We start from the raw sequence: 12,422 nt of genomic DNA, 5'->3' as shown, positions 1-12,422 counted from the left end.
AACGGTGGATATACAGATCAAATTATTGCCAATGCGTCATACAATGCGTCTACCATGACAGTGTTCGCTCAAATACCGCAGTATTTTATTTTTGGCGCAAGTGAAATTCTCACAAACATTACTGGTGAGTATAAAATTGTAAAGAATTATTATTTAATAGGCCTTTAGTAACAATAAATTAAGAAGCTAAATATCACGAATCAGGTGCACAATTTCCGTTAATTCTTTCTCATAGCAAGAGAAAATTACTAGTTTGTGTTATGTTCCGTTTCTAGGTATGGAATTTGCATATTCACAGGCTCCAAAGGTGTTGCAAGGCGTTCTGCTGGGATTGTATCTTTTTACAGCTGGCCTAGGATGTTATTTAGGTTCTTTACTGGTCATCATCGTCAATGCTGCAACAAAAGGTTCGTATCTTGACAAATAAATGTTGGTTACGATACGTTTGCATAAAAATGGATGAAAAGAAAAGAATCGTCCAGATTCCATACGTGTGACAGGGGACCATCGGTGAAAAATGTAAGGTTTTTACGAAGAGTCACACTGACAGTGTGGGCTCTGTGACATTAAGTTTTTAAAAAATATATAAACAAGTAAATATAAAGACGAATGTTTGTTTTATTTTAGTTGTTGCTTTTAGAGACGCCTTTCATTTTTACAAAAAAAAGTGGGCAATCTCATACAAAATTACATCAAAGAAGATAAATGAAATCCTTTTCTGGATAGTTATATCATTCGTGTTCGTTTTAACTATCAATATCAACTAATTCTAAATTTTAATTCAAATTCAAGTTTATTAACTAGAATTTAATTCGTCACTTTGACGAATTATAGGTGATCATTTTTATCATTTTATTGACATTCATATTTTTGAAACATGCACGTATGTTAACATACAATCGGAAAATGTTGATGTATGCCATCCTATTATACGCTTATAGTGCTGAGTTGTGCCTATTATATGCCATAATACAATATGTACAGTATATACTGTACTGTGTATATCTATATACAGTGTAGCATAGGTGAAATTACGGACACACATCATGTTCTAAGTTTTTGGCACTAATGACATTATCAAAAAAAACTTGTGGACAACAATATTGAAAAATAATGAATTTAGCAATAAAATATAACAATTGGAAGAAAATTTGGCACGTAGAAGGGCTGTGCGCGCTCTTTAAAAATTGTATAACTTTTACGAAAGATATGAAAAAACTACTTTTTAACTTCAACTGGCCATATGATAACGTCACAACATCTGATAGGCTTAATTTTTGTATGAATTCATATCTACATTTCACCAGCTATCATACTAAATTATAAACATCGAGGTCAACTTTAATTCAGAAGAGCTGTAAGGTATTCAAATATACGTTGTAGGTAAAATTACGTAACCACCGTTATTTAAATTTTAAGACATGATAACGTTATCCAAAAGAAAATATTGGCAACTTATAAGTAACATAATTGGTTGAGGTAGAATGTGTTAAAAATTAAAAGAAAATCGATAACAGATAAGCGAGTTGCGCTCTGTTGAATATGGTGGTCTATGACAAAAGGGGAAAAACCCCTATTTTCAAAATTCATGTGGCCAAATGATGACGTCATACCATTTTGTACGTCTACTGTGTATATACATTTATTTATACAACTCATTGGCTTCCATAATAAGTTAAAAAAATTGGGGTCACCTTTCATTCTGAAAAGTTATATTCATTTTAAAAAGGCCCTACTTTTTACCATTTTTAGCACTTTTGTACATTTAATGTGCGCATTTTGTCATATTTACCGTGCTTGTATAGCGTTATTTTAAGTCGGAATGGACTCAAAGTTGGAGAATGTACTAAGGATTGTGAGTAGAATGTGATGTATACATCAAATTTTATTTTTTACGCTTTTTAAAACTCGCGTAGCCAAAAATATGTTTTTGCGCAGTAATTTTTTGAAACACGCAAATGGCCTATTTCATGCTCTAAATTGATCAAAACTTAATTTTGAGCTTTTTAAAATTTTAATGCGCGATTTCACGCGCATGACCTTGAAACACGCAATTTTTTATTTGCTAATACTTTTACCTTTGACCTGAAGTTTACGTGTAGTGAATTTCATTAATATGTGATAATGAATTATGGAGATATGATTGACAATGTGATTTCACAAAATGGCGTATACGCGACGTCATGGATGAGTGATCACGCTGAAAAGCTTATTAGGACTAAGTTACAGTATTTGAAAGACATTGTAAAATTTTGGTAATCATTTACATTAAACTTTTTGAGATAATTGTTACACAAATTTGTACAGAGAGAAATAAATAATAAGAATAAGAAAAAGAAGAATAAAGATTTCATACAATAACAATAGGTGATCATTTTATTCTAAATGATCACCTAAAAAAACAATCACAACTGGCAGTAGTAAAATTGCATGTGATGTACAATTTATAAAATATTTAAAAAGGTGTATATAGATAAAAACATATAAAATTACAAGTGAAAAACACACAAAAAATACAAGTTAATATAAAAATGTACATTATCTAAAAGAGGCAACATTAAATATTATTATTTTTAAATTATAGGTCACGAATGGTATCCAGATGAAATCAACGACGGTTATCTAGAACGCTACTACATCCTGTTAGCCGTTCTTTTGCTCGTAAATACGGGAATATTTGCCGTAATTGGACATTACTATACGTATGTAGACAACTCAGTTCCGATTACAGAACCACCGGATGACGAAATCAGCTATAATGGAGATATTTCATTCACAAGTATGAAAATTGATGAATTAATATGTTGGCGGGATAAAGTACTTCCGTTGCAGGAGAACTTGCTGTCTGAGTACGAAATGTGAACAGGGTGTAAAATGTAGGCCTAAGAGGTGAACAGAGGCAGAAGAGAACAATGCCTTTGTCAAACCACGAAAGAAAGAAAAGAAAGACCTGTTGAGAATAAAGGAATGCACTATCTAATCATTCTTGATGTCCACGTGATTGTATCGTCCAGGAAAAGCTTGTTTGCTATATTTAAATTAATTACATCTTCCTACGATGCGGGCGGCCTCCACAAAAGCACTATCTATTCCAACCAAGTGCCTTGCCATAGATAATGGTTGTAATTAGTAGCAATATTTATTTTTCTCGGAATGTTCATATTATACTGTAACTGTAACAAGGATTATATGACACGTGACGTAGAAGCCTATTTTAAAATTATTTTATTATAAATAGATAATATTTTAGTACATTACCTTACTTTATCATTAGTTTTATATTATTCGTGAATGAAGTGTGTCAAGACAAATGCGTATCCTGTTCCTTTGTTTGGTCACCTAGGTAGGGGTCCGGGACGCGAATTTTTTTTTCGTACATAAGTTAGGGACCCCTCATGAAACGTCACAAAATAAACATGAATAATTCATCAGTTAAATTTGTTGTTCTGTGTACACCCAAGCGTATAGCAACAAGAAGTGATTACACAACTGCGATACGATACTTTCAACAGTAGGCCTAGGATTCTAAGTCAATTCACGCGATTGCCTTCGCGCACTCTTCTTCACACAAAATTTGTCGAGTCGAGGCTAATCGACAGCTGGGCAAGACATTGAACTAAGTAGTAATTCATTGGACATAGCCCAAAGAAAGCTTAGACCCACAAGAATAAAGAATGTGTATAATTTGTGTACTGTATTTCTTTAATTCTGCTATTTTATTATCAAACAATATGCATGTACTCAGAGGAAATGCGCGTATATGAACACATGAGATGGGAAGATTTAACCCACGAGAATAAAAAATGTATTTTTGTGTAATGTTTATTGTTTAATTTTGCTGACTTATTACTCGGATTGTGTCATACCAAAGATAGTGTAACTATCTTTGGTCATACCTAACACACACACGTCACACACACCCACACAGCTACTACTAGAATAGACATGAGTTTAGAGACTAATAATTAGGCCTAATAGTATTAATAGAAACTATAATTTTAACACGTAATTCTTTAGTAATAAATTATTTAAAAACATCATAAACTAAAGGCTGATTATTTCGACAATCCACACAAAACGCCGCTATTCTTCTATGAAATCGCACGCCGCAACAACAGCGGAGATAGGCCTAGAATCGTACCCCACTTGTGTAATCACAATACTATACAATCACTATACGCTTGGGTGAACCCGGAACAAGAAAATTTAACTGATGAATTATTCATGTTTATTTTGTGACGTTTCATGAGGGGGTCCCCAACTTATGTACGAAAAAAAAAATCGCGTCCGGGACCGCGACAGAACGAGAACGGATGGGGACCCTCCAAAGAAATTGCATTTTATTTGTCAGGCATTTGTATGATTTGTTTTTGTTTTTTTTTGTTTTTTTTTTTTTTGCCTTGAGCACTCTTGAGTGGTATGTGCGCTAAAAAAAATCCTGTTATTATTATTATTATTAAGTGTTTTTAGATAACGATCATCGACTCTAAAGCGTGGTTGCCACTAGCGACACAACACGCAAGTGAATTGACCAATCACAAGCGATGGCTTATTCGCTTGTGATTGCTAACTATCTATAACTTCGATTGTCATTGGTTAAAACGCTTGCGTTTACGTCCTTGCGTTACGTTCTAGTAAAATGTAGCTTATATAGTTTATTATTTACAATTTTTACATAATGTTTGAAATGTTTGCTTCATTTCGATTTTAAAGAAAAAAAGTTTTTTTTTAAACAATTCAATATCAGCCACCATTTTTATTATCAAATGTCATGTGTTAATCAAGATATGCGGGTATCACTGCCCGTATTATTATAAACACAATATAGGTACATACAAAATTACGTAAAACTTGCATTGTGATATCGTCCATGCTTTATTAGTCAAAATAATAGTGAATCGTATTAGAAAAATAATTGAATTATTAATTTTCATTTTTGTTTTAATTAAGTAACTTAATTTTCTATGTTGGACATAAATTATTTAAACTTGCTGTGTACTATTGTACGTATGATGATCTAGATTGCTAATTATTACAAAATATAATAATAAATTCAAATTGAATAGGCTGTGTGTCTGATTTTCACCTTGTTCGGTCATTGTACTGTTATACTTGTTTTGTTTGTCTTATTTTACGTTACGTTACGTTACCTTGTTTTTTACATTTATATATTTTGTGTTTATAAGTGCTGTCGTATTTCTAAAGATGATCCTGACATAAAATTTCATATTGCGAACGAATTTATCATACGTATACATACATTTTATTATCAGTCGAAAATAAATGTGTTATGTATAATCTGTTCAAACTAATATTAACTACTATTGTTACAAAACAAAGAATATACAAAATAACAATTATTTAGTGAAATAAGTGAAACAATGACCTGTACTTAATATGTTATGGTAATCGAGCTGTATTCTACCCAAAGGAATATATAATTAAATATTTGGCTGGTAGTTATTTCATGAACTTTGCATATTAACCAATTTAGCATCGGAATATTGTCCGCGATCGACAGACCTAGACTTTACCTTCAATAAAGACTGATATTATAAAGTGTGCAGAATGGGTATGAGCTTAGAGTTTACCGATGATGAGAAGACATTGCTTCTTTCAAATACAAAATGTACTTATTCAAGTTGTGAAGATGAAGAGGACAAAAAGAAACCCGATTCTTTCAGTAACCGATACTTTGTTGTCTTGTGTATTCTACTCTGTGAGCTCTGTGAGCGGTTAACTTATTACGGAATCGTTGGAAATCTTGTGTTGTATTTAACAATCGAGCTAGACTATAGCAGTGCGGCTGCTTCGTCAATATCGCTAGTTTTTACCGGATTTGTTTACACCACACCTCTTTTTGGCGGACTTATAAGTGATTCTTTTTTGGGAAAACTTAAAACAATATTTTGTTCATTGTTTATTTATGGAATTGGTAAGCGTACTTGTTTGTAATTATTCGTACAATGTAATATAGTTTTAATCCATTCGAATTCATTGTCATCCTTTTCACCATTACCATGCTATAGCGTCCACAATGTTCAAGTTGCCAGTTTTATGTTTAATTATTTTAAAAACCAACTTCCTATTTCTATGATTGATATGCTCTGTAAACGTACCAAATTTCACAATTACAATTTAAGAACTTCTCATTATTTTTTCTTTTGCTAGACTTACTAAAACTAAATTTTTTATAACTATATCGGGTCTTAATTTGTGGAATCATATCCCGCCAAATAACAAAACGTCAATATCATTATTTACTTTCCGAAAAAAGTTAAAGAATCATTATATATCTAAATATTATACTGTGCTTAGTTAATATGCTTATTATCATTATTTATACTCATACTATTTATGTTTACACAAAATATTAGTTGTTGTTTATTATTGCAATCTTTAATCTATACTATATATAATGTATATACATAAATTCCCAACTAATAGAAATATAATTGAATACAAAAAATTTCGAAATAAACTAAATTCTGTAATAAAAAAAGCTAAAAAGGATTATTATGAAGATCAATTTTACCAAAAAAGAGATGACATTAAAGGTACTTGGAAAATTATAAACACCTTAATTAAAAAACGTGTAGTGAGTGATCACGGTGAATCTGTAATTGACTGCGGGGGTAATCTTACAGATGACCCTACTACAATTTCCAACCACTTTAATAATTATTTCGTAAATATTGGGCCTAATCTCGCATCAAACATTAATACTTCTAATGTAAACTACAAAACTTATCTTCCCCCTCCTATCCTAAATTCTATATTTCTCAGTCCTGTTATCAGCGATGAGATAATCGACTTAGTTAAAAATTTCAAAAATGACAAATCCCCTGGCATTGATGATATAAGTCCATCTATTATCAAACAAGTTATTCATCAAATATCAGATCCCCTATGCTATATTTTTAACTTATGTTTATCAAACGGTTTCTTTCCCGATAGTCTCAAGTTAGCAAAAGTTACCCCGATCTTCAAATCCGGTGATAAACACGACCCTGGAAATTACCGCCCCATTTCAGTTCTGCCAATCTTCTCCAAAATTCTTGAACGTCTTATTTATGACAGAACATATACATTTCTTCAGCAGAATAACATAATATACAAAAATCAATTTGGCTTCCTTAAGAATCATAACACATCTATTGCACTTCTTAAATTAACAAACGAGATTGTACAAGCATTTGAAAAAAACAAATTAGCAATTGGCCTTTTTATCGATCTCTCCAAAGCATTTGACACAATAGACCATGATATCCTAAATGACAAAATTATTTAATTATGGAATCCGTGGCCCTGCGTATAATCTTTATAAAAGTTATCTGACCAACCGTTACCAATGCACTAAATTTAAACAATCCATATCCGATCTCCAACCCATTACATGTGGAGTCCTTCAAGGATCCCTGCTAGGCCCTCTACTGTTCTTGCTATATATAAATGATATTTACCGATCCTCAAATTTAATTTCATTCCTTTTATATGCAGACGATACCACCCTCCTATATACTGACACAAATTTAGACTCGCTCCTTAAAGTTACCATTGATAGCATACCCAGCATCCTTGATTACTTTTCTGCAAACAAGCTCTCCGTAAATTTTAAGAAGTGCAATTTTATGATTTTTCGGAATTCGGCCAAACCACTAGTAGGATGCCCAAACCAACTCCAGTTTGGCACTTACCAAATACCATTAGTGAATAAAACAAAATTTCTTGGGGTCTATTTAGATAGTAGATTGACCTGGAAAGCCCATATTAACGAAATCGAAAACAAAATATCTAAAAGTTCTGGTATTATTTTTAGACTTTCAGCATTTATTCCTCAAAACATCCTTCGTACTATCTACTGCTCCCTTATTCTTCCTTATCTCCACTATTGCAATATTGTCTGCGGGAACACTTATCTCTCGTACCTAAACAAACTTCTTTTACTACAAAAAAAATGTATTAGAAACATTTCAGACTCGCCTCCAAGAGCCCACTCAGATCCGTTGTTTGCATCCCTTTCCCTTTTAAAAATTTACGATATAAATTGCCTTCAACAATGTATTTTTGTATACTCTTGGTTAAATTCCCTAATCCCCGCTCAATTTCAACCCCTGTTCAAATTCAATTTCAACTATCATAGTCATAACACAAGAACCTCAAATAAAATACATATTCCATTACACAAAACACTATCTTTCCAACATAACATTCAGTTTTCAGGGCCAAAATATTGGAACAACTTACCCAAATACATAACTGAATCGCCAACAAAAAAACTTTTAAGCTAAAAAGGCATCTATTATCCACATATAATCACTGAATCCTAAATAATATTAATTCAAATTTCATTGATATTTTCAATGGTTTTTTTTTTTTTTTTTTTTTTTTTTTTTTTTTTTGTTTACTTTGGTTTTTTTTAATGATTTTTTTGATATTTTTTGTTTTTTGGCAGCCCACCACAAGTTTACACTTTCTGGGGTTCGCCTCTCTTATTTAAAATTGTTTTTTTACAAACTCTGTTAATTGAAAAGAGAAATACATGTTCTGAATGAAATTATAATTTATGTATACATATTTTTTTCATTTACCAATATCGGTATTTATTTCATTTATAATTATCATGAAACTATTGAAATATAATTTAAATAATTTTTATAAAGAAGATGTTAGTTATGTTATTATACTGTAATTTTTTATCCTAAATTATATAATTATATATTCTAGGTTTATTTTTATTTTTTTAGTAATGTGTTTTGTTGTGGGTCCCTACGAGTCAAGTTTTTAACTTCTAGAAGGGATCCATGATAATAATGACTACCAATTACTGCTTTATCTATGTTCACTTTAATATCTTTTTTCTATTTTGTATATATTCATTCATTATTATCTAAATAAATATTATCTGAATTTGAATCTGAAGCGTTGGCCTTCTATTTTTAGTCCATGTTTGGCCTGCCTAATCTATTATATATATAATATATATTTGAAATTACCTCTGCAAATTCGTATGGTATTTTGATATTGATTTGATTATGCCATTATTACAGTATGTCTAAGCTTAGTTTTCTAGAATATGCCACATTTTATCATCACAAAACCAACTTCCCTTATACTTTTATACATTGGTTGAACTAATTACTGATTAAATTAATAATAGTAAAATTCTATCTATTTGAACTATTGTAGGTACAATCATTCTACCTATAATCTCGATTGACTACGAAAAACTGAACGGCGGAGGACTTTCTTTATCTGAACAGCGAATATTGTATTTATTAGCTTTATCGTTAGTTGCTATCGGAACTGGGGGAATCAAAACAACGGTTTCCCCATTCGGTGTTCAACAACTTGAAGACTTGGGAGATGGCGTTATACAAACTTATTTTAATTGGTAAGAACATTGGTATTTGTAAACTTCTAAAATTACTATGATTTGGTACGAAAAGTATACATTTGAAATAATGTAAACTGTAAACCTATGGCAAGAATATTGCTGCGCACATTTTGAAATATATACATTATATATATACACCCAAAATGACGGATAGATGAATTATGGTCCTAAACTAAGAGAACCAATACCGATAAATATTTTAGCTGATAAACTTATAGCAGTACTACTCTTATGGCAAAATAATGTTTCATTCTTTCAGGTATTATTGGTTCATCAACATTGGATCGATTATTGCTTACACTATTGTGGTTTATATTCAGCAAGAGATCAGCTTTGCTTGGGGTTATACAATTCCAGCTGCTTCTATTATATTTGCTGGCCTAGCTTTGTTGGCTGGAAGAAAAAAATATATAACAACACCACCAGAAGGTGAGTCGTACTAGGTGACAATGCAAGGACGATATAGCGAAAATAATTTGATAATAATAATCAAATGATGTATCCATCCGAACAATCGATTGTGATTGCGTTTCCTCGTATTTATATCCCACGCCACCAAAAAATGTTTTTTTGGACTATAAGGAAACGTTTAAAGTTATTATTCGTAATAAAGTACTCTCATTAGCCATGGCTGTTTATTTATCTTTCTTGTTCAATTTGTATCTCATTTGAGATTCCGCCACAGCATTGTCATGCTTTCAGTAGTTTGACTTTGAATTTATATTATTCATAATGTTACACATTTTTAAATTGTTAAAATAAAACAATATTTGTCAATTGCAGGTAGCATACTTTCAAGAATGTTCAACATTCTTGGTCAAGCAATTTCGTCTAGTAGCTGCAAACCTGATGAGGAAAATTCAAGTTTTCTTGACCGGGCAAAGGAAGAAAATGGAGGTACTTTCCGAAGTAAGCATGTAGAAGAAGTGAAATTGATGGCAAGAATCATACCAGTGCTGTTTGGTACAATGTTGTACTGGACAGTGTATGTGCAGGTACGGTACTATATTTTTGAGCTTCGCACGCCATACTTGGTTTTCTGCTTAAGATCTCTGAGCTGTGAGTTATAAATGATGACTAGTGACGAATACGTCGAAGAAGACTGGGTATGGTACCAACAACTGTTTAATTAGGATGATTTATTATAATTCGTAACTATGTTGATGAAAGGAAAGAAAGAACACGAGTTATAGTATATTACTTATTATATATTACAATGAAAGTACTTTTATTCCAGATGCAAACTTCATTTGTTCTCCAAGGAGAGAGGATGAACCTGGTCTACGGTGACTTCACCTTTCCCGTTGCATCGCTTAGCGTTTTCAATAAAATTAGTCTTTTGCTTTTGATTCCGTTGATGGATACTGTAGTATATCCATTATGTGACTACTTGGGCTTCAAACTGACGCAGCTTAAGCGGATGGGTAAGATGATTTGTTTTTTTCACCTGAGAAGAGTAGCCTAATAGATAGTCTACACTATTTACCAAACCTGGTTTTAAACTCTAGCTTTAGGCCTATACCAATATATGAATACGCCTATGAAATTACATCATCCTTGTAACTTAGAGGTTTTCAAACCATTGTAACCTTTCATTGATTGACTGATTAAGTTGTCTTAAATCCCTTCCATACCAAATGAGAAAGGTCTCCAATAACGGACCCGAATCGTATTTTTTTGATATATATTATTATATCACGAATACGCAAGAAAACTCGTCAATTACAGGATGGATAAACTACCGTGCTTATAAGGCTCATTTTAGGCTTGGGAGTGGAGTTGAAAGAGTCGTGAATTACAACCCTGGTACTAGGTCAGGATTGAACCCAGGACCTTGGGCTTAGAAGGCAAGCACTATTATTTGACATTGGATTTTAATATAGTGTACTTGTCGGTCAACATTCCCATGATCTCACCTAGGCATTGGTAAGGCTGAAGTGGTGGACACTATATTGTAATAATGTAGTCAGCACCAAATCCGCTCACAGATTCCTTGAAAAGAGGTACTTGAGCTTCAGGACTACATCGAAATGGCCAAAGGGATTTGCTTGAAGTTAAAAATATAGACTTACTAGCAAATTAAAATTTAATTTGTTTTATTTTTAGGATTTGGGATGTTCTTAGGTGCCATAGCAATGATAGTGGCCGCTGGTGTTGAAGTTAGCAGAAAAAACATTATGGATAACGGTGGCTATACAGATCAAATTATTGTTAATGCGTCATACAATGCATCTACTATGACAGTATTCGCTCAAATTCCACAGTATTTTATTTTTGGCGCAAGTGAAATTCTCACAAGCATTACTGGTGAGTGTAATAAAAATAATTTTAAGCTAAATATCACGATTCACGTGCACAATTTCTGTTAATTCTTTCTTATAGCAAGAGAAAATTACAAGCTTGTGTTATGTTCCGTTTCTAGGGATGGAGTTTGCATATTCACAGGCTCCAAAGGTGTTGCAGGGCGTTCTGCTTGGATTGTTTCTTTTTACAGCTGGCCTAGGAAGTTATTTAGGTTCTTTACTGGTCATCATCGTTAATGCTGCAACAAAAGGTTCGTATCTTGTTGACAAATAAATGTGGTTTACGATACGTTTATATAAAAATGGATTCAAAGAAAAGAATTCGTCCAGATTCCATACGTGTGACAGGGGCATCGGTGAAAATTTTAAGGTTTCTACGAAGAGTCACACTAATGACAATAATGTGTGGGCTCTGTGACATTAAGTTGTTAAAATATATATAAACACCAAAATACATACAAAAAAAAGTTAATATAAATATGTACATATGTAAAAGAGGCAACAAAAACAATTATTATTTTAAAATTATAGGTCACGAATGGTATCCAGATGAAATCAACGATGGTTATCTAGAACGCTACTACATCCTGTTAGCCGTTCTTTTGCTCGTAAATACGGGAATATTTGCCGTAATTGGACATTACTATACGTATGTAGACAACTCAGTTCCGATTACAGAACCACCGGATGACGAAATCAGCTATAATGAAGATATTTCATTT

The 12,422-nt window shown here is 32.2% G+C and overlaps 2 protein-coding genes across 2 annotated transcripts; both read left to right on the top strand.

Annotated features, from left to right (window-relative positions):
• The first annotated feature begins 19 nt into the window (after positions 1–19).
• On the top strand, positions 20–3,138 carry LOC140052191 (uncharacterized). The gene is made up of 3 exons (XM_072097638.1): positions 20–124; positions 276–407; positions 2,585–3,138. Exons 1-3 carry the CDS (start codon positions 55–57, stop codon positions 2,860–2,862), a joined length of 480 nt encoding a protein of 159 aa, XP_071953739.1. The 5' UTR covers positions 20–54; the 3' UTR covers positions 2,863–3,138.
• A 2,430-nt stretch (positions 3,139–5,568) lies between these two features.
• Positions 5,569–12,104, top strand: LOC140052555 (solute carrier family 15 member 4-like). Its single transcript, XM_072098163.1, has 7 exons — positions 5,569–5,935; positions 9,190–9,394; positions 9,657–9,826; positions 10,181–10,392; positions 10,635–10,821; positions 11,504–11,704; positions 11,820–12,104. Exons 1-7 carry the CDS (start codon positions 5,569–5,571, stop codon positions 11,972–11,974), a joined length of 1,497 nt encoding a protein of 498 aa, XP_071954264.1. The 3' UTR covers positions 11,975–12,104.
• The last annotated feature ends 318 nt before the right edge of the window (positions 12,105–12,422 follow it).

This window comes from Antedon mediterranea, chromosome 6 (genome assembly GCF_964355755.1).
Source record: "Antedon mediterranea chromosome 6, ecAntMedi1.1, whole genome shotgun sequence".
Classification (NCBI taxonomy): domain Eukaryota; kingdom Metazoa; phylum Echinodermata; class Crinoidea; order Comatulida; family Antedonidae; genus Antedon; species Antedon mediterranea.
The sequence above is the reverse complement of the archived record's forward strand: the minus strand, read 5'-3'. Positions and strand labels throughout refer to the sequence as shown.

Coding starts and splice junctions, on each gene's coding strand:
- LOC140052191 (XM_072097638.1), top strand. CDS start 55: ATGACAGTGTTCGCTCAAATACCGCAGTATTTTATTTTTGGCGCAAGT. Junction 125..275: donor AATTCTCACAAACATTACTG/GTGAGTATAAAA, acceptor TTCCGTTTCTAG/GTATGGAATTTGCATATTCA. Junction 408..2,584: donor CGTCAATGCTGCAACAAAAG/GTTCGTATCTTG, acceptor TTTAAATTATAG/GTCACGAATGGTATCCAGAT.
- LOC140052555 (XM_072098163.1), top strand. CDS start 5,569: ATGGGTATGAGCTTAGAGTTTACCGATGATGAGAAGACATTGCTTCTT. Junction 9,827..10,180: donor TATAACAACACCACCAGAAG/GTGAGTCGTACT, acceptor TGTCAATTGCAG/GTAGCATACTTTCAAGAATG. Junction 11,705..11,819: donor AATTCTCACAAGCATTACTG/GTGAGTGTAATA, acceptor TTCCGTTTCTAG/GGATGGAGTTTGCATATTCA.